This window comes from Syngnathus scovelli, chromosome 1, assembly GCF_024217435.2.
Source record: "Syngnathus scovelli strain Florida chromosome 1, RoL_Ssco_1.2, whole genome shotgun sequence".
NCBI classification, from domain to species: Eukaryota; Metazoa; Chordata; class Actinopteri; order Syngnathiformes; family Syngnathidae; genus Syngnathus; species Syngnathus scovelli.
Window position 1 is genome coordinate 1,077,573 of NC_090847.1, and position 20,839 is coordinate 1,098,411.

General features: G+C 48.6%; 2 protein-coding genes and 1 long non-coding RNA gene across 6 annotated transcripts; 2 read left to right on the plus strand and 1 right to left on the minus strand.

The window, feature by feature from the left end:
- Positions 1 to 247: 247 nt before the first annotated feature.
- LOC125981125 (janus kinase and microtubule-interacting protein 3-like) lies at positions 248 to 2,380 on the minus strand. Of its 4 annotated transcripts, none has more exons than XM_068652272.1 (8): positions 1,957 to 2,380; positions 1,822 to 1,875; positions 1,636 to 1,701; positions 1,506 to 1,574; positions 1,351 to 1,410; positions 1,061 to 1,294; positions 856 to 896; positions 248 to 486 (listed from the first exon to the last, which is right to left on the minus strand). In XM_068652272.1, the coding sequence occupies exons 1-8, from the start codon at positions 2,074 to 2,076 to the stop codon at positions 396 to 398; spliced, it is 735 nt and encodes a 244-aa protein (XP_068508373.1). In that variant the 5' UTR covers positions 2,077 to 2,380; the 3' UTR covers positions 248 to 395. The 4 variants fall into 4 exon arrangements, with proteins under 4 accessions (XP_068508373.1, XP_068508369.1, XP_068508372.1 ...); XM_068652268.1 differs by having other exon boundaries at positions 1,351 to 1,428; positions 1,957 to 2,375; XM_068652271.1 differs by having other exon boundaries at positions 856 to 981; positions 1,351 to 1,428; positions 1,957 to 2,374.
- A 6,345-nt stretch (positions 2,381 to 8,725) lies between these two features.
- LOC125981185 (janus kinase and microtubule-interacting protein 3-like) lies at positions 8,726 to 9,897 on the plus strand. The gene is made up of 3 exons (XM_068652306.1): positions 8,726 to 9,109; positions 9,189 to 9,314; positions 9,684 to 9,897. The coding sequence occupies exons 1-2, from the start codon at positions 8,882 to 8,884 to the stop codon at positions 9,303 to 9,305; spliced, it is 345 nt and encodes a 114-aa protein (XP_068508407.1). The 5' UTR covers positions 8,726 to 8,881; the 3' UTR covers positions 9,306 to 9,314; positions 9,684 to 9,897.
- Positions 9,898 to 16,938: 7,041 nt separating this feature from the next.
- On the plus strand, positions 16,939 to 18,852 carry LOC137840577 (uncharacterized). The gene is made up of 3 exons (XR_011087321.1): positions 16,939 to 17,008; positions 17,469 to 17,645; positions 17,825 to 18,852. It is a non-coding gene; the product is annotated as an uncharacterized lncRNA (long non-coding RNA).
- The last annotated feature ends 1,987 nt before the right edge of the window (positions 18,853 to 20,839 follow it).

Sequence of the window (20,839 nt, forward strand, 5' to 3'; positions counted from 1 at the left end):
AATAGTTTACTGAAATGTGTTTGCCCATCCTACTTTGTGGAATTTCACCACATGCGCTTTTGACGAAAATACTAAATTGAACTCAAGTGAAGCCAACACGCACAACCCCCCCCCCCACACACACACACACACCTACACACACACACACAAATGTTGATATGACCATAAAAGAGCCGCATGCGGTTCGGGAGTTGCGGCTTGGCCAAACCTGTACTATACAACTTTATTTGTGTAAAATTTTCACAACAGCTGTCACACAAACAAAGCGGGAAAAACCGAAGACGTGCGTGTTCCGCCCACGCTGGATTTATTTGCACCTTTGAAAAGACACCGTATTGCCGCAGATGTGGCAAAGAGTACTTTTGGGCATCTGAGACGGAAGGATGTCCAAAGCATCACGTCACCTGCTCTGGTAGGAATGGTGGTGGGACGTTGAGGTCAACCGCTTTGGGGTTGGCTGAATCTTTGGTCGCAGGATGCCACACACTTGAAGACAGAAGCAGAAAAGCAGAGCTAAATGCAAAATGTACTCACCGGTGACTCCAATTTTTTCCCCCCCTGAAGAAATGGATGGACGGGTGGCCCCGGCTGGCCGGTGGGACTCTTGTTATTCTGACCCTTTTTAGTGCGCGTTTGGGGCAACAACCGTTTTTTGTGGCGCTCTCTTCTGGTTCGAGAGTGCCCTGCATGTGAATTTGCCTTTCCTGCCTTCTGATTGGATGAGCGCCGGTGTGACGCGGTGGCTCTGTCACCGTGGCGGGGGGTATACGTCGGCATCGGAACGTCTGCCAACGTCTGAGACCGGCTGGCAGTGTATCGGAGGTGTCGAGTGCGGTGCCGCTGGAGCTCACTCACCAGCTGGTGTTAGGGCCACAGAATGAAGGCCAAGGAGAAGACTAGAAAGAGAAACAGAAACTTCTCCTCCAATTGTTTGATTTGTCTCTTCTGAGCTTCGATGAATTCTTTCAGCTCTTTGTTCCTCTAGGACGGACAAATGGAAAGTAGCCTTCAAAAGCCAGTAAGCGTGCAAGTAAGTGCCGGGCTGGCTTTGGGCCCTTACCTGTTGCGCGCTGTGCAGCAGATCCATTCTCTCTTGGAGGATGCAAGCGTCGCGCTCCCTCAACTTCCACATCAGGGCTCGCTTCCATTGGTCCACGGCGCTCCTAAGCTCTTGTCTCTGATCCGCCGTCAGCACGTCATTCACGCCAGCGTGGCTGGCTTTTTCGCCGTCCGTGGCGGGGCAGTCCCGCTGCGGTAGCGCCTCGTACAACATGGCCTCCAGCTCCATGATCCTCTGGGCCGCAATCCTCGTCCATCAGTGGTCCGGCGGGAGATTTGAGGGCGGCTTACCTTATGAGCCTGGTCCATGGAACGCTTCCTGAAGTCCAACTCTTCATCCAGGTAGCCCTTCTGGTTGCAGAACATATCCTAGCACAGCTCAAGGTCAGAATTGTTGGGGCACATTGCCCCGAGTTCCCCTTGGCTGATGTCGCGTGTCTGTCTACCTTCTCACTTTCAATGTCCAACATCTTCTGTTGAAGTGCTGACTTGGTCACTTTGATGTATTCTAACCACTGAGGAAAGGCTGCTGTCACATAAGCAGAATGCGAGAGCGTGCGTGGACGTGCGCGTTACCTTCTCGGCTAGGGTGGGAAGGGTCCTGGCGTGAATCACGACCACCTGCTCCTCGTTGGTGAGATTCTGCAAGAGCCCAAAGGCACAGCGTCAACAAGGTTCTTTCAGCGCAAAGCCTTCCAAAAGTCACATTTGAGCCGCCGAGTCTCGTGGAGTGCGAACATAAGGAGTTCGACATACACTTACGGCGTTATCGCCCAGGATGTCCAGCTTCTTCATCAGATCACTGATGACGATGTCCTGGGGAAAGGCGCAAGGAGCAATGTAAGGTGTTCTGGGACCTCAGGTTAAGGTTAGGGTTGCGAGGGACGCCTTACGTACGCTCACGCCGTCGGCCTCGCAGTAGATCTGCAAAGGGCTGAGGCCGTCTGGGAAACGGACTTGCAGAAACTTCAAGACGGGGGAGCGCCACTCCCTCTCCTGAAAGGCAGAGGCATGCATCCATCCGTCCGTCCGTCCGTCCGTCCGTCCGTCACATCTCTGGCCTCAACACGCTTGTGCGAGTCTTCCCACCTCCAGCTCCAGGATGCGGAACTCAAGCAGTTCGTTTTGGTCTCGGATATCCTGGATGTGCTCTTTCAGACGCGCTTCTTCCGCCTCCATCCGCCTGACCTGAAAAGACAGTCAGACCTCATCTGCGGGGCTTCCGGACGGGTGTGACGCCAAGCGACTCCGCCCAGCGCCTTTCTTTCCGTCACCTTTTCGGCCAACTGCTGATTGCTCTGACGCAGCAGCTGCTTCTCCTCCACCCACTTGACATTCTAGAAGAGACAAACGCGTGGACAGCTTTGAAATGTTGTGTCATTTTCATCCACAAATTCTTTGGTTGACTGGAAAATGACATTTGCTTTTCTCCGCATTTTCCCAGCCACGTTCAAGGGGGGGGGGGGGGGGGGTTGGTCCAGTAATGCCAGACGAATGAGTGACTGAAGAATGTAGCTATTTTGTCTGAGAAAAAGGTGTGCTCATTGATAAGCTTACCTGTCCTTGTTGCTTCAGCGCTGACTCCAGATCTGCTACTCTGCTTTGATAGTGACCCATTTCTACTGTCATGTAACATGGGGGGAAGAGATGGTGCAAATGGTAAAATATGGATTGTTCACAGGAATAAATTGGCAGAGCTGAAATTCCAAATTTGTCCAAAAGATGGCGCCAGACCAAAACATGAGACCAAAAAAGGGGCCAAAATAAGCTAAGCAAGTTAAAATAGAAATAAAACAGGAACACGGTGTCGGATTGTGAGTCACGCATGGACGCACAAATGTGATTTTTACTTTTTGATTTCTTTGCTTGGCTAAAAATGTATTCTGTAACAGCTTAAAGCAATATTGTTAGTCAATTCGATCAAGGGACCCGTCACTATGAGAATAGTGGCGTGACATAAATTGTTTGGAGAAGCACAAATGTGATTTTTACTTCTTGATTTCTTTGCTTGGCTAAAAATTGATTCCCTCTTTCATGAACTGTGTTTTGCAATCGAATTGTTCTGGGATTGAATGATTTTATTAACACGGGTATCAGTGGGTGAAATTGTTCGGTTTCTGGAGTGATTAAGATTTGTAATTCTATTTCATGTTTCTTCAATAAATGTGTTGTGTATATTCATCTACTTTGTTGTGCGCTGATTTGTACTGAATGTACAATCGATGGTTCGGGGTTGATTTGACAATTTGATTAATGTGCGGGGGGTTATTATGGTATAACATAGGACCGTAATAAATAAAAGTAACATCAGACAATTTTAGAGAATTGAATAACTTTCATAGTTATTTGAGACACGAGTGAATTTCAATCCGTTTGAAAGTTTGCTTCGTCTGAATAAATTAACGGAAGTGTTTGAACCGGATTATCGGTTTGGTGTAGAACTGAAAGTAATTTAATTATTTGAAGGGCGCAGGCCCGTTTCCCCTTTTGACGGGCCGCGTAAAAAGTAACTCCGAACATGTTAGAGAATTAAATAACTTTCGTAGATATTTAAGGGAAGAGTGAATTTCGTCAAAAGTGAATTCGTTTGAAAATTTACTTCCTCTAAATAAAATAACGACGATGGTTAAAATAGATCATTTGAGTTGGTGAAGGATAAAAGTATTTCGATTGTCCGTCGGGCGCGGCCCAGTTCTTAATTTTGTCGGGCCGCGTCAAAAGTTAAACAGGACACGATCGAAAAATAGACTTGCCTTCCAAATTAATTACTGGGCAAATCTAAATAGAGTAAGACATTTTTATTCGTTTTAAGAAAGTTGTTATTCTTTTTAAAGCAATCAAGTGGGGTGAAGCACTCCGACAGTTAAGTGCTAGATCTACATATAAGAAGTTAGAATTAATAACGTAAAGTGCATTAATTTTCTCCTTAAATGCTATTATTGTCAAACTTTTATTAATTCGATTCTCTTTCGAATAAACAAGTTGGTCGGCTCGCTGCTTGAGCGACCAAGTAGAACGGACCCATATCAACATTTACTTCGGCAAAACTAGTGCTAGGGTGCGCTATACAAACGAATCCCTGAGGTCTTAACAAAGACATCTAAAAATATCCGTAACATAATAAGAACTTCAAACATTAGCGGGGAGCCATCAATACGATGCGGTCACTTCGAAGTCTTGCCTCGAATTGAGTTACTCGGCTCGAGCTTAGGGTGACTTGAGAGGGATTGGCGTCGTACAGAAATTAGATTGATTCCGGTGGAGTTAATTTAACTCGGGTGGTTAGATTACGGACGAATCTCCGAACCCGGCTAAGACAAACCCGTTACCGGGAAGCCGGGGGCACCTTATTGAAAGAGGTGCGTTTGACACTACCATCAGCTTTTCTCTGGTCTGAAAGGAGGAGGAGGAGCCTCCCTCCTCCTCCTTTCAGACCAGAGAACACCCGAGGCTGGGTGAGAACGGGGAGGCTGCGACCCGGCCGGGGGTTGCGGGAAGGGGCGCCACCTTGATCTCCTTCTCGGCGTCGTAGTCCCCTCCGCTGGTCTGGGCTAGCAGAGCGTAGGCTCGTTGCAGCGCTTGATATTCTTGCGTCAGCTGGCGGTAGCGAAGCTCCGCCTCCTCATGCACACACCAATGCAACACAGCACTAGTACCAGAATCAGTCAGACCGGCGACAAAGCACCCGCGACGCAAAGACGAGTCCGATTCCAGGCTGAAGAGGAATGTTTGGCGCCAATACGCTGGCAGAAATGGCGGGCTACCTCTTCGGGTTCCGTGTCGGGGGTTCTGTCGGTGTGAAAAGACAAGGACGATCCGTCCGAGTCCACCAACACGTCTTCGTCGTAGCCGTAAAATGTTTCGATGACCTGCGGGCGCGGAAGCAAACATCTCTCTGAACAAACTGAAGCGACACCTCACGATGAATCGACGAGAGGAACGATAGCGAGAAAAAGGCCATTTCATCTTGCGCAACACCAAGCAGCCGCAAACAAACAGACTCACCTTGCAGGACCTCACGCTTTGTTCCTCCTCAGAGATTCTCGACGTCGGTATCGTAGCAGCAAATCTCTCTCCTGTCGACACAAATAATCCGCCTTTGAGATTCTTTGGATGCAAAGGGAACGAACGGCTCCGGCGCAGAAACAAACGCGACTCACGATGACATTTCTGACATGAGCTCCTGTCTCCAGAGCCTGAAAAACCCGTCACCGGCGATGATTGGAGGGACGCTCGTCTTTTCCAAAAGTGACAACTACAGGGTGTGTCAGGGTTTTCCAGATTATCTTTATCGTACGATTATGTTGCTTTGACTTTGACTGCAACCTGTAATAAATAATATTATTTATCCCTTATTTATCCCTATCGCTTATCCCTTCCTACACAAAGTCGTAAAACATCCCTTGCTATGTTTTGACTAGAGGTCAAGGGCTTTCTCTATTCAATCCACTCTTACACCCACCCTGTTTCTCTTAATAAAAATGCTCGTGCAGGAGCCGAGAGTCAGACTTCATTCGTACAACGGATGGACTCTCCACCTGCAGGTGTCCAAAAGAACTTACTTGTCTCCCGTGTGGTTCTTGCAAAATAAGTTGGAGCGAGCGCAACTCTAACAGGGTGCATTTTGCCACTAGCTGCCTACGGACAATGACGTCGCGCTCGCGGCTCATGGTTGACGGGCTGAGCAGCCGGGCGAGTCCGTCGTTTTCAGCGCACAGCGAGTGGCAAAGGCGCTGACAAAACGGGAGCTTTGAGCTGCTGAAAACGGCAAAACAAGTCTAAAGCGTGTTCAAACGCGTGCGTACAATGCTCCTGCTTGAAAGGTCGGAATTTAAGGGGCCAATTTTTTGGATGGCGGCCGCCGGCCAAGCTTTGGACGGAAAAGGTTTCCTGGCGACAGCGAGCGAGCGCGGCGCTGCCGTACGTGCACCGAGTCACCTGCCTGAAGACCTTGGACAAGTCGTCGATGATGTGCCGCTGCTCCACAACTTGAAGGAACTGCATTTCACCGTCCTGCTGGCCGCAACCGCGCTCCAGGTCATTGAGCGAACTAGGCCTTCTCTGTGGAACACAAATGCAGTGGACTCTGTTGGCACGCCGCCGTTGTCCGCGTCGACTTACCAAGCTTGCCATCTCCTCGTTCTCCTGGGTGACAAAGCGCACTTTGTTTTCAAGGCGACACAGCACCAGTGAGAGTTCTTCATTCTTCCTGCTCAGGCGTTTGTTTTTGTACAGGAGTGGCAGAAACTGGCTTTCTGTTTCTCTCAGTCGCTTAAGCTGCAAGCATGAAGTGCGGGATGCGAAAGACGCACAACACGCGGGCCAGAACGTATCCATTCCTTTTGCATCGGTTTGAACGGAATCGTGGCTTTGGCTCCCAATAAAAGACATCTACCAGGCAACCGACTCGCCGCGCCGCTCAACTAATAAGCAAGCACAATGGGTGCCTCGCTGGATGGCGCGCATCAAACGTAGCGCAAACCTTCAAGCGTGCCGTCAATAAATTACCAGTTCATTGCGCTCTTCAGAAAGCAGGGCGTTTCAATCCTCCAGTTTCCTGATGACTGCGCTGAGCTCAGCGATTTTCAGATGAAACCTTCGCGTGTCCCGATCCTCCTGAGACTGAAAACGCCCCGCAACACACACACACAACCACTCGTTCAAAGTTCAAAACTGTTTTTGTGCTACCTTCCTCCAGCAACGAACTAAGTCATGCGTACTGCAAGTGTGTGATGAGGTGGCTTACGCTATGAAGAGGATTGCTAGTAGCGCCGTTGACCCCACTTCCAGGGTAGTTTAGGCCCGCCCTTTGGGAATCCCTCAGGGCAGCGATCTGCTGCTCGGCAGCCTGAGTCTGCAGCTGAAGGCGGTGGACGTGGCCGGCCCCAGGGATTTATCCAAAACACTAACCGCTCTGTCTTTCAGCTTGATCTCATCCATCTGGATGTACAAACGGGGAGCGCTCAGGCAGGCGGGCAAACTCATTTGCCAGAATTGTGACAAAAACAAAGAGAGCAACCGACCAATTTTTATCTTGAATCGACTAGAACACCATTGCTGTGACAAAAGCGAAGCGAGCAACCGGACGTTTTCTTCTTGTGAAATAGAATAGAATAGAATGCCTTAGGTGTCATTGCACTGCAGGTATACAACGAAATTGGGAACATAGCCACGCACCGCGCATCTGATCAGTCCTACCAGTCGGCGGATCTCCCTCTCGCAGTCTCTCTTGGTTCGGCTCAGCTCCTCCCGATGCTGGTGATGAGCCGATCGGAGCTCGGCCGCTCGGGACTGCCAGGCCTGCTGGGCCGCTGCCAGGGCTTCTTCCGCGCTCCTGGTGGAGGCGACACCGCTCGGTCTCCCGACACCGCCGCGTCTCCTCCACTTCCGCCAGCAAAGCGCCCCCGCTCCTCACCTGAGCAGACATTGCGCCACATCGGGCCGTTGAGACCGCAACGGAGCGCCGCGACGCTTACTGGGGACAAGCTACACAATACGGTAGCGGCCGCATCGGAGCCCGACGTGGCGTGCGGATAGTCAGACACGGATTGAGCGGATCACCTTCTACTGAGCTCTAAACTGAACTCTGCATCACACATTCACAGAACTGTACTTTATGACACTACGGACCTCTATCTTGCACTATCTCGCACTACCAACTTTACTGAACTTGTGTAAACCCTTTAAATAGAAGTTTAATACATGGTTTAGCATTCCTCTGCACACTCTTGAATACTGTTTTGCCTACTTGCACTATTGCATAATTAGCACTGCTGCACTTTATACTTATTTGTAATATATATATATATACAGTATATGTATATATATATATTTTCATAGGATATGTTACTTCTATTCAACTGCAATATCACTACTTTGTTGTAAGCCGTGTGCAACGAAATTTCGTTTTGTATGCACCATGTGCAGACAAGATGACAATAAAGTTTGTCTAAGTCATGTCAGGTCAGAGTCAACAAGACTCGCACAAGCGTGTTGAGGCCAGAGATGTGACGGACGGACGGACGGACGGACGGATGCATGCCTCTGCCTTTCAGGAGAGGGAGTGGCGCTCCCCCGTCTTGAAGTTTCTGCAAGTCCGTTTCCCAGACGGCCTCAGCCCTTTGCAGATCTACTGCGAGGCCGACGGCGTGAGCGTACGTAAGGCGTCCCTCGCAACCCTAACCTTAACCTGAGGTCCCAGAACACCTTACATTGCTCCTTGCGCCTTTCCCCAGGACATCGTCATCAGTGATCTGATGAAGAAGCTGGACATCCTGGGCGATAACGCCGTAAGTGTATGTCGAACTCCTTATGTTCGCACTCCACGAGACTCGGCGGCTCAAATGTGACTTTTGGAAGGCTTTGCGCTGAAAGAACCTTGTTGACGCTGTGCCTTTGGGCTCTTGCAGAATCTCACCAACGAGGAGCAGGTGGTCGTGATTCACGCCAGGACCCTTCCCACCCTAGCCGAGAAGGTAACGCGCACGTCCACGCACGCTCTCGCATTCTGCTTATGTGACAGCAGCCTTTCCTCAGTGGTTAGAATACATCAAAGTGACCAAGTCAGCACTTCAACAGAAGATGTTGGACATTGAAAGTGAGAAGGTAGACAGACACGCGACATCAGCCAAGGGGAACTCGGGGCAATGTGCCCCAACAATTCTGACCTTGAGCTGTGCTAGGATATGTTCTGCAACCAGAAGGGCTACCTGGATGAAGAGTTGGACTTCAGGAAGCGTTCCATGGACCAGGCTCATAAGGTAAGCCGCCCTCAAATCTCCCGCCGGACCACTGATGGACGAGGATTGCGGCCCAGAGGATCATGGAGCTGGAGGCCATGTTGTACGAGGCGCTACCGCAGCGGGACTGCCCCGCCATGGACGGCGAAAAAGCCAGCCACGCTGGCGTGAATGACGTGCTGACGGCGGATCAGAGACAAGAGCTTAGGAGCGCCGTGGACCAATGGAAGCGAGCCCTGATGTGGGAGTTGAGGGAGCGCGACGCTTGCATCCTCCAAGAGAGAATGGATCTGCTGCACAGCGCGCAACAGGTAAGGGCCCAAAGCCAGCCCGGCACTTACTTGCACGCTTACTGGCTTTTGAAGGCTACTTTCCATTTGTCCGTCCTAGAGGAACAAAGAGCTGAAAGAATTCATCGAAGCTCAGAAGAGACAAATCAAACAATTGGAGGAGAAGTTTCTGTTTCTCTTTCTAGTCTTCTCCTTGGCCTTCATTCTGTGGCCCTAACACCAGCTGGTGAGTGAGCTCCAGCGGCACCGCACTCGACACCTCCGATACACTGCCAGCCGGTCTCAGACGTTGGCAGACGCTCCGATGCCGACGTATACCCCCCGCCACGGTGACAGAGGCACCGCGTCACACCGGCGCTCATCCAATCAGAAGGCAGGAAAGGCAAATTCACATGCAGGGCACTCTTGAACCAGAAGAGAGCGCCACAAAAAACGGTTGTTGCCCCAAACGCGCACTAAAAAGGGTCAGAATAACAAGAGTCCCACCGGCCAGCCGGGGCCACCCGTCCATCCATTTCTTCAGGGGGGGAAAAAATTGGAGTCACCGGTGAGTACATTTTGCATTTAGCTCTGCTTTTCTGCTTCTGTCTTCAAGTGTGTGGCATCCTACGACCAAAGATTCAGCCAACCCCAAAGCGGTTGACCTCAACGTCCCACCACCATTCCTACCAGAGCAGGTGACGTGATGCTTTGGACATCCTTCCGTCTCAGATGCCCAAAAGTACTCTTTGCCACATCTGCGGCAATACGGTGTCTTTTCAAAGGTGCAAATAAATCCAGCGTGGGCGGAACACGCACGTCTTCGGTTTTTCCCGCTTTGTTTGTGTGACAGCTGTTGTGAAAATTTTACACAAATAAAGTTGTATAGTACAGGTTTGGCCAAGCCGCAACTCCCGAACCGCATGCGGCTCTTTTATGTTCATATCAACATTTGTGTGTGTGTGTGTAGGTGTGTGTGTGTGTGTGGGGGGGGGTTGTGCGTGTTGGCTTCACTTGAGTTCAATTTAGTATTTTCGTCAAAAGCGCATGTGGTGAAATTCCACAAAGTAGGATGGGCAAACACATTCCAGTAAACTATTAGTGTCAATTGGGCTCTCGAAATGGCAGGGAAAAGATGCACAGCAAAACGAAAATATGTAGATGAACACAGGACGTTTTTATCAGAGTGGGAAAGTTTCTATTTTTTGTTGAACGTGATGGCAAACCATTCTGCCTGATACGTCAGACCTCAGCGCATTTCAAAGATTCAAATCTTCAGCGCCATGCACTTCAGCTCACTCCATGCTAACATTGATCAGGCGTCGAACCCGCAACATCATGCTTAAGAGGTGGACATGCTAACCAGTGCGCCATTATGTCAACGCATAACAACTGTAAGAACTTCCGCCGGAATTCAAATCCGCGGGGAGAGTTAACTTGTTTAAAAGGGAGTGGGCAGAAGAATTATTTAATTTATTTAAATCTATTTGGAGTGTGCGCCATTATGTCAATGCATAACAACTGTAAGTCTACTAAACAAAACAGCGGTTGCTATATGACGTCTGCCACGTCGTGGTCACGTGACGCGGACGTGACGTCGACGCCTACTTTACATCCCACCGATCACAGGACCCCTCGGCTGCATAACCGCGCCCCCTTCCCAACCAATCGGATTTGCTATACGCGAAAACGACGCCAATGGGCGGGCTCTTCCGCCAGAATTTAAATCCGTGGGCGTGGCTCGCAACAGGAAGTAGGAAAATGGCGATGTTGACAAAGACACAGCGGATGGTAACATACGACTAACGAGAGAAATATTTTTATTTTCTGCTTGCAACTGGACCGTCCAGAGCGTACACGGTAAGTACAACTCATCGTTTTTAAAAAGAAGTACTTTTGTTGCCCTGAAAAGCGAGTGAGTGTGGCGTTTGGGGGGAACGTCGAATTTCGACGATTCTTTCTGGTCAACGGTTGTAAATGATTGCGTTGATTAAAAAAGAAAACTTGATGTAACTCTACTTTTAACTGCCGTTTCAGATAAGCGGGTATTACGTCGCAGTCATGTGCCGCGGATATGACGTAATTGGCTGAACTTCCACCAAAATTCAAATCTGTTGGCGCGATGGCCGTGAGCCACTGAGCAACGACGAATATCAACAGAAATATCTTTATTTTCTGCTTGCAACTGGACCGTCTACAGCGTACACGGTAAGTAACACTCATTGTGTTTAAAGAGATTTACGTTTGTAATAGCAACGTGTAGCTGAGGCGCTAGCAGAAGTGTAGCCGCGTTGCGTTGTACGTGTGAATATTGGTCCAGGCGAAATGTTAATGTTTAATTTCATTCCTTTAGGTTCCACGGTGTTTGTTGGCTGCAAGTTTTCCACTGCAAGAAGAGGCTCGTATCATTGACCAGGAGCGAGCTACAACGGTGAGTAGCCATAACATTTATGTTAAACACTTCCTATTTCATGTCTAACAGTACTTGATTTAACAAATAACCATAAATAAATACAGTGTGGGCACTGAAGTTAACATATGTGATTATACTGCCTAATCTGTCACCGAGTATATTGTTGCAAAGTAATATAAGATCCAAAGTTGTAATTCAGAATAGTTTTCAAAAGAAGGCCATTAGAATTATATACAAGTCTGATTACCCTGAACATAACAACAAGCTATTAATTAAATCACAAATTCTTCAATTCAAAGATTTGGTAGATTAACAGAATAATAATGTCTAACAGTAATTGATTTAACACATCACGATAAGTAGATTGAGTGTGGGCACTCTCAAGTTAACATATGTGATTATACTGCCTAATCTGTTACAGAGTATGTTGTTGCCAAGTAATGTAGAATAGATCCAAAGTAGTAATCCAGAATAGTTTTGAAAAGGCCATTAGAATAATAAACAAATCTGATTACCTTGAACATAATAGTTAAGTGTTGAATATGTCCTATGAAGTCAAAATTTGGCACCATCATGTGGTGAAATTTGGAATTGCATCACATCCAATTTTGCCTGGGAACAAACAGATTAAATAAATCTTAGACTTAAATAAGCCACTCCTTCTCAAACAAGTAAACTCTGCCCATTTTGCGCAGTAGATGTTCTGTTAATATCTAGTATTTATACAAAGTCATAATTTAAATTGCTTTTAACCTTCATTCATCGCTTCAACCAACATTACTCGCTCTTATTACCAACTTGTATCGATTTAACTGAGCGTTTAATACTTCCTATCAGGTCTCAAGTCAAGATTTGGCAAAATACAATTTCAGCAAATCCAATTTTGCCAGGCAACAAAAAGAGATTAAATAAACTAAATAAGTCTTCTTCCCATTAAATAAATCAGAAAAGTCTGTCTTGCAACCAGTCCTCTTCAAACAAGTAAAGTCTGCCCGTTTTGTGCCGTAGATTTTGTGTTTATGCCTAGTATTTATACAAAATCATAATTTAAACGACTTCATTCCTTCATTCACTTTGGAAATTTGGAATTGCAGCAAATCGAATTTTGCCAGGGAACAAAAATAGATCAATTAAACTAAATAAGTCTTCTTCCCATTAAATAAATTAAAAAAGTCTGTCTTGTAACCAGTCCTTTTCAAACAAGTAAAGTCTGCCCATTTTGTGCCGTAGATTTTGTGTTTATGCCTAGTATTTATACAAAATCATAATTTAAAGGATTTCATTCCTTCATTCACTTTGGAAATTTGGAATTGCAGCACGTCAAATTTTGCCTGGGAAGAAAAGTAGATTAAATAAATTTAATAAGTCTTACTACTTCCCAATAAATAAATTAAATACGTCTTACTTGTTCCCACTCCTTTTCAAAAAAGTAGTTTAAAACGAGGGCCCTTCACTCAACCTTTAACCTCAACACCGCACGTCACATTGTGTTGTATCTGTGAATGTTGGTTGTGGCCAAATGATAGTTTTCTTTCATTCGTTTAGGTTCCACGGTGTTTGTTGGCTATATGTTTTCCACTGTCAGAAGGATGAAAATACAAAGTACAACGCTTGGACGTGGGCGACGACGTCACCGGTGAGTCCTTCCTTTCTATTTATTTACCTTCTATGTGCTAGAGGCTAAGTGTTAGAAGCTAAGTGTTAGAGGCAACACAATACGAACAACACAACACAATACGAACAACTCAACACAATATGAACAACTCAACACAATATGAACAACACAACAAAATACGAACAACACAACACAATACCAACAACACAATACAAACAACACAACACATTACGAACAACACAACACAATACGAACAACACAACGATACCGCACTGAACAACACGATACCGCACTGAACAACACGATACCGCACTGAACAACACGATACCGCACTGAACAACACGATACCGGACTGAACAACACGATGCCGCACTGAACAACACGATACCGCACTGAACAACACGATACCGCACTGAACAACACCATGCCGCACTGAACAACACCATGCCGCACCGAACAACACCATGCCGCACTGAACAACACCATGCCGCACTGAACAACACCATGCCGCACTGAACAACACCATGCCGCACTGAAAAAACACCATGCAGCACTGAACAACACCATGCAGCAGTGAACAACATTATACCGCACTGAACAACATTATACCGCACTGAACAACATTATGCCGCACTGAACAACATTATGCCGCACTGAACAACACCATGCCGCACTGAACAACACCATGCCGCACTGAACAACATTATGCCGCACTGAACAACATTATGCCGCACTGAACACCATGCCGCACTGAACAACACCATCCCGCACTGAACAACACCATGCCGCACTGAACAACACCATGCCGCACTGAACAACACCATGCCGCACTGAACAACACCATGCCGCACTGAACAACACCATGCCGCACTGAACAACACCATGCCGCACTGAACAACACCATGCCGCACTGAACAACACCATCCCGCACTGAACAACATTATGCCGCACTGAACAACATTATGCCGCACTGAACAACATTATGCCGCACTGAACAACATTATGCCGCACTGAACAACATTATGCCGCACTAAACAACATTATGCCGCACTGAAAAACACCATGCCGCACTGAACAACACCATGACGCACTGAACAACACCATGCCGCACTGAACAACACCATGCCGCACTGAACAGCACCATGCCGCACTGAACAGCACCATGCCGCACTGAACAACACCATGCCGCACTGAACAACACCATGCCGCACTGAACAACACCATGCCGCACTGAACAACACCATGCCCCACTGAACAACACCATGCCGCACCGAACAACACCATGCCGCACTGAACAACACCATGCCGCACTGAACAACACCATGCCGCACTGAACAACACCATGCCGCACTGAACAACACCATTCCGCACTGAACAACACCATGCTGCACTGAACAACACGACGCCGCACTGAACAACACGACGCCGCACTGAACAACACCATGCCGCACTGAACAACACCATGCCGCACTGAACAACACCATGCCGCACTGAACAACACCATGCCGCACTGAACAACACCATGCCGCACTGAACAACACCATGCCGCACTGAACAACACCATGCCGCACTGAACAACACCATCCCGCACTAAACAACACCATGCCGCACTGAACAACATTATGCCGCACTGAACAACATTATGCCGCACTGAACAACATTATGCCGCACTGAACAACATCATGTCGCACTGAACAACACCATGCCGCACTGAACAACACCATGCCGCACTGAACAACACCATCCCGCACTGAACAACACCATGCCGCACTGAACTACACCATGCCACACTGAACAACACCATGCCGCACTGAACTACACCATGCCGCACTGAACAACACCATGCCGCACTGAACAACACCATGCCGCACTGAACAACACCATGCCGCACTGAACAACACAATGCCGCACTGAACAACACCATGCCGCACTGAACAACACCATGCCGCACTGAACAACACCATGCCGCACTGAACAACACCATCCCGCACTGAACAACACCATGCCGCACTGAACAACATTATGCCCCACTGAACAACAATATACCGCACTGAACAACATTATGCCGCACTGAACAACATTATGCCGCACTGAACAACACCATGCCGCACTGAACAACATTATGCCGCACTGAACAACATTATGCCGCACTGAACAACATTATGCCGCACTGAACAACATTATGCCGCACTGAACAACACCATGCCGCACTGAACAACACCATGCCGCACTGAACAACACCATGCCGCACTGAACAACACCATGCCGCACTGAACAACACCATGCCGCACTGAACAACACCATGCCGCACTGAACAACACCATGCCGCACTGAACAACACCATGCCGCACTGAACAACACCATGCCGCACTGAACAACACCATGCCGCACTGAACAACACCATGCCGCACTGAACAACACCATGCCGCACTGAACAACACCATGCCGCACTGAAAAACACCATGCCGCACTGAACAACACCATGCCGCACTGAACAACACCATCCCGCACTGAACAACATTATGCCGCACTGAACAACATTATGCCGCACTGAACAACATTATGCCGCACTGAACAACATTATGCCGCACTGAACAACATCATGTCGCACTGAACAACACCATGCCGCACTGAACAACACCATGCCCCACTGAACAACATTACGCCGCACTGAACAATATTATGCCGCACTGAACAACACCATGCCGCACTGAACAACACCATGCCGCACTGAACAACACCATGCCGCACTGAACAACACCATGCCGCACTGAACAACACCATGCCGCACTGAACAACACCATGCCGCACTGAACAACACCATCCCGCACTGAACAACACCATGCCGCACTGAACAACACCATGCCGCACTGAACAACACCATCCCGCACTGAACAACACCATGCCGCACTGAACAACACCATGCCGCACTGAACAACACCATGCCGCACTGAACAACACCATGCCGCACTGAACAACACCATGCCGCACTGAACAACACCATGCCGCACTGAACAACAACATGCCGCACTGAACAACAACATGCCGCACTGAACAACAACATGCCGCACTGAACAACAACATGCCGCACTGAACAACACGACGCCGCACAGAATAACACAATACCGCACTGAACAACACCATGCCGCACAAACAGTTTTAGATAATATTACGTCGCAGTCATGCGACGCGGACATGACGTCAATAGGCGGAACTCATGGCAACATTATAATCCGTGGGCGTGGCTTGCAACAGGAAGTAGGAAAGCGGCAATGCTGGCAAACAAGACACAGCGGTTAGTAACACGACGACTAACAAGACAAATATTTTTGTTTTCAGCTTGCAACTTGACCGTCTAGAGCGTACAAGGTAATTACAACTCATTGTTTTGAAAAATATGTTTTTTTGTTGGCCTGAAAAGCGAGGCAGTGTGGCATTTGGGAGGAACGTCGAACTCGGCGTCTGCTTCCAGCCACAGACGCCAAATTTCGACGATTATTTCAACTGGTCAACGTTTGTAAATTTTTGCGTTGATTAAAAACTTTATTTAACTCTACTCTTAACTTTGCCGTTTCAGATATGCGGGTATTACACCGCGGAAATGACGTCAATAGGCTGAACTCTCGCCAAAATTCAAATCTGTGGGCGCAATGGCCTTGAGCGAGACAACGGATACAAACACGACGATTATCAACAGAAATATCTTTATTTTCTGCTTGCAAGTGGACCGTCTAGAGCGTACACGGTAAGTACAACTCGTTTGTGTAGTTTGCGTTGCGTTGTATCTGTGAATGTTGGTTGAGGCTAAATGTTAATGTTTAATTTCCTTCCTTTAGGTTCCACGGTGTTTGTTGGCTGTATGTTTTCCACTGCAAGAAGAGGCTCGTATCATTGACCAGCAGGAGCTACAATGGTGAGTACCCCTTTCGTCGTCCATTTATGTTAAACACTTCCTGTTTCATGTCTAACAGTACTCGATTTAACAAATAACCATAAATAAATACAGTGTGGGCAGTCAAGTTAACATATGTGATTATCCTGCCTAATATGTTTATCACAAATATGTCACTAATATGTTTATTTGTTTATCACAACACCTTTGGACCTTCAGCAATCGATTATTTCCCTTCATCTACATAGAGACAGAACGATGGTGTCTTAAACATCTCATTCATTTCACCAAATAACTTCACGCAGGTGGATAACGGCCGTCTCGGTCACGCTATGTTGCGTGATGCAGTTTTGAAGAACCAAATGCATTTATTCAATGAATAAGTCAAGCTAGATCTATGTTTATGATGTTGTACGTTACGGTACCGATTGAAGTTGAGTCCGAAGCCAGTGGAAAACAGCGCTGCGTTTGTGCTCTCCAGGTACAAATGTTGTGATCTCTGACTGACGACCGGGCGAGACTCGAGTAAGAGATGTCCAAACGAGCTCCGGCAGGGCGGGTCAAGGCGGAGCGAACGGACGCCTTTCAGGCCGCCAATGACGAGCTGAGAGCCAAACTGATGGACGTCCAGTTAGAACTTCAGCAGGAGAAGAACAAGGTGAAAACCTCAACAGACAGACACTGCCTTCCTCCCTGCCTGCTTCCCTGCCTGCCTCCCTGCCTGCCTCCCTGCCTGCCTGCCTCCCTGCTTGCCTCCCTCCCGCCCTCCCTCCCTCCCTCCCTCCCTCCCAGTTTCCCCGATGTAGATTTGACATGCGTGTGCCATGACTGTGTCAGCCTACGTCAACAAATGCACCGAGGACGTCAGCACCACTAAGAATATCATCACCCGGGGCAACCAACGACCCTGGATGACTGAGGAGGTACGTCAAACGCTACGAGCACGGAACTCTGCCTTCAAGTCTGGCGACAAGGAGACACTGAGGACAGCGAGAGCCAACTTGAACCGTGCCATCAGGGTAGCGAAGCGAGACCACAGTCGAAAAATTCAGGATCGTTTCCACGACGCCAACAACACCAGGAGTATGTGGCAAGGCATACGGGCGATTACAGACTACAACTCACCCTCCCCCCCCCGGTGGGTGAAGTTGATGCTGACTTTCTAAATGGTCTAAATAACTTCTTTGGGAGGTTCGAGGCACTAAACGGCACTCCAGCAGTTAAAACTGTCCCCCATCAGGAAGAGGAGGTACTCTGCCTTGACTCCGCCGATGTGTTGAAGACCCTGAGGAGAGTCAACCCCCGTAAGGCCCCTGGCCCCGACAACATTCCTGGGCGTGTGTTCAGGGAATGTGCAAGTCAGCTGGCTGGGGTCATCACAGACATTTTTAACACCTCGCTGGGCCAAGCCACAGTGCAAGCGTGCTTTAAGACTGCCTCCATCATTCCGGTGCCGAAGAAACCTCAAATCACCTCATTTAATGATTACCGGCCTGTTGCACTGACTCCGGTCATGATGAAGTGCTTCGAAAGGCTGCTTAAAGATCACATCGTTTCCAGACTCCCCCCATTATTTGACCCGTTCCAGTTTGCCGACCGGCAAAACCGCTCCACTCAGGACGCCATCTCCTCCGTTCTTCACCTGAGCCTGGCTCACCTGGAGGAGAAGAACACCCATGTTCGGATGCTGTTCCTGGACTTCAGCTCAGCGTTTAACACCATCATCCCACAGCATCTAGTAGGAAAATTGGAACACCTGGGCTTCAACACCCCCCTTCGCAACTGGCTGCTAGACTTCCTCACCAACAGACCTCAGTCAGTCCGGGTCGGACAGAACACCTCTGATGTCATCACCCTCAGCACAGGCTCCCCTCAGGGCTGCGTCCTGAGCCCCCTGCTGTTCACCCTGATGACACACGACTGCGTCCCCAGGTTCACCACCAATCACATCGTGAAGTTCGCAGACGACACAACGGCGGTGGGGCTCATCAGAGACAACAACGACCTGGACTACAGAGAGGAGGTGGAGCAGCTGGTGGGCTGGTGCAGAGACAACAGCCTGATCCTGAATGTGGAGAAGATGAAGGAGATCATCGTCGACTTCAGGAAAAACCAGCCTCACCACGCTCCACTGATCATCAACAGCTCAGCTGTGGAGGTGGTCAGCAGCACCAAATTCCTGGGGGTCCACATCACAGAAGACCTCACCTGGACTATGAACACTACGGCACTGATCAAGAGGGCACAGAAGCGCTTGTACTTCCTGCGGAGGATGAGGAGAGCCCACCTGCCCCCACCCATCATGAGGACGTTCTACAGGAGCACCATAGAGAGCATTCTGACAAGCTGACTCTCTGTGTGGTGTGGAGGCTGCACCGCCTCCGATTGGAAGAACGTGAGGAGAGTGGTGAGGACAGCAGAGAGGATCATAGGGGCTCCTCTTCCCTCCATTCAGGACATTTCATCTCAGCGCTGCATGTCCCGTGCCCGTAACATCATCAATGACCCATCACACCCCCACCATGGACTGTTCTCCCTGCTGCCCTCTGGGAAGAGGTTTCGCACAATCCGCTGCAGGTCCACCAGGTTCTGCAACAGCTTTTTCCCTGCTGTCATCAGACTGTTGAACATTAGAACTGTTGAGCTCTAAACTGAACTCTGCATCACACATTCACAGAACTGTACTTTATGACACTACGGACCTCTATCTTGCACTATCTCGCACTACCAACTTTACTGAACTTGTGTAAACCCTTTAAATAGAAGTTTAATACATGGTTTAGCATTCCTCTGCACACTCTTGAATACTGTTTTGCCTACTTGCACTATTGCATAATTAGCACTGCTGCACTTTATACTTATTTGTAATATATATATATATACAGTATATGTATATATATATTTTCATAGGATATGTTACTTCTATTCAACTGCAATATCACTACTTTGTTGTAAGCCGTGTGCAACGAAATTTCGTTTTGTATGCACCATGTGCAGACAAGATGACAATAAAGTTTGTCTAAGTCATGTCAGGTCAGCTGTCTGGAGAGAGAGAGAAGTCAGGACCTGCGGGCGGAGCACCACCGTGCCACCGCCGCCATGACGGAACTCAAAAGCAAACTCCATGAGGAGAAGCAGAAAGAGTTAGCCGTTACCAGGGAGACATTACTGCGGCAGCATGAAATGGAGCTGATGAGAGTGATCAAAATCAAAGATGGAGAGATCCAGCGACTGAATGCCTTGGTCCTCAGCCTGAGGGACGGCTCCATGGACAAGGTGATCCGCTCAATCCGTGTCTGACTATCCGCACGCCACGTCGGGCTCCGATGCGGCCGCTACCGTATTGTGTAGCTTGTCCTCAGTAAGCGTCGCGGCGCTCCGTTGCGGTCTCAACGGCCCGATGTGGCGCAATGTCTGCTCAGGTGAGGAGCGGGGGCGCTTTGCTGGCGGAAGTGGAGGAGACGCGGCGGTGTCGGGAGACCGAGCGGTGTCGCCTCCACCAGGAGCGCGGAAGAAGCCCTGGCAGCGGCCCAGCAGGCCTGGCAGTCCCGAGCGGCCGAGCTCCGATCGGCTCATCACCAGCATCGGGAGGAGCTGAGCCGAACCAAGAGAGACTGCGAGAGGGAGATCCGCCGACTGGTAGGACTGATCAGATGCGCGGTGCGTGGCTATGTTCCCAATTTCGTTGTATACCTGCAGTGCAATGACACCTAAGGCATTCTATTCTATTCTATTTCACAAGAAGAAAACGTCCGGTTGCTCGCTTCGCTTTTGTCACAGCAATGGTGTTCTAGTCGATTCAAGATAAAAATTGGCCGGTTGCTCTCTTTGTTTTTGTCACAATTCTGGCAA

What these genes read in the sequence shown, in the direction of transcription:
- LOC125981125 (XM_068652268.1), bottom strand. Translation starts at nt 2,076, where the DNA reads ATGCATGCCTCTGCCTTTCAGGAGAGGGAGTGGCGCTCCCCCGTCTTG. An exon ending in TGGACATTGAAAGTGAGAAG is followed by an intron (nt 1,429 to 1,505) that starts GTAGACAGACAC and finishes GAGCTGTGCTAG; the next exon opens with GATATGTTCTGCAACCAGAA. An exon ending in TGCTGCACAGCGCGCAACAG is followed by an intron (nt 897 to 1,060) that starts GTAAGGGCCCAA and finishes TTCTCTTTCTAG; the next exon opens with TCTTCTCCTTGGCCTTCATT.
- LOC125981185 (XM_068652306.1), top strand. Translation starts at nt 8,882, where the DNA reads ATGGAGCTGGAGGCCATGTTGTACGAGGCGCTACCGCAGCGGGACTGC. An exon ending in TGCTGCACAGCGCGCAACAG is followed by an intron (nt 9,110 to 9,188) that starts GTAAGGGCCCAA and finishes TGTCCGTCCTAG; the next exon opens with AGGAACAAAGAGCTGAAAGA.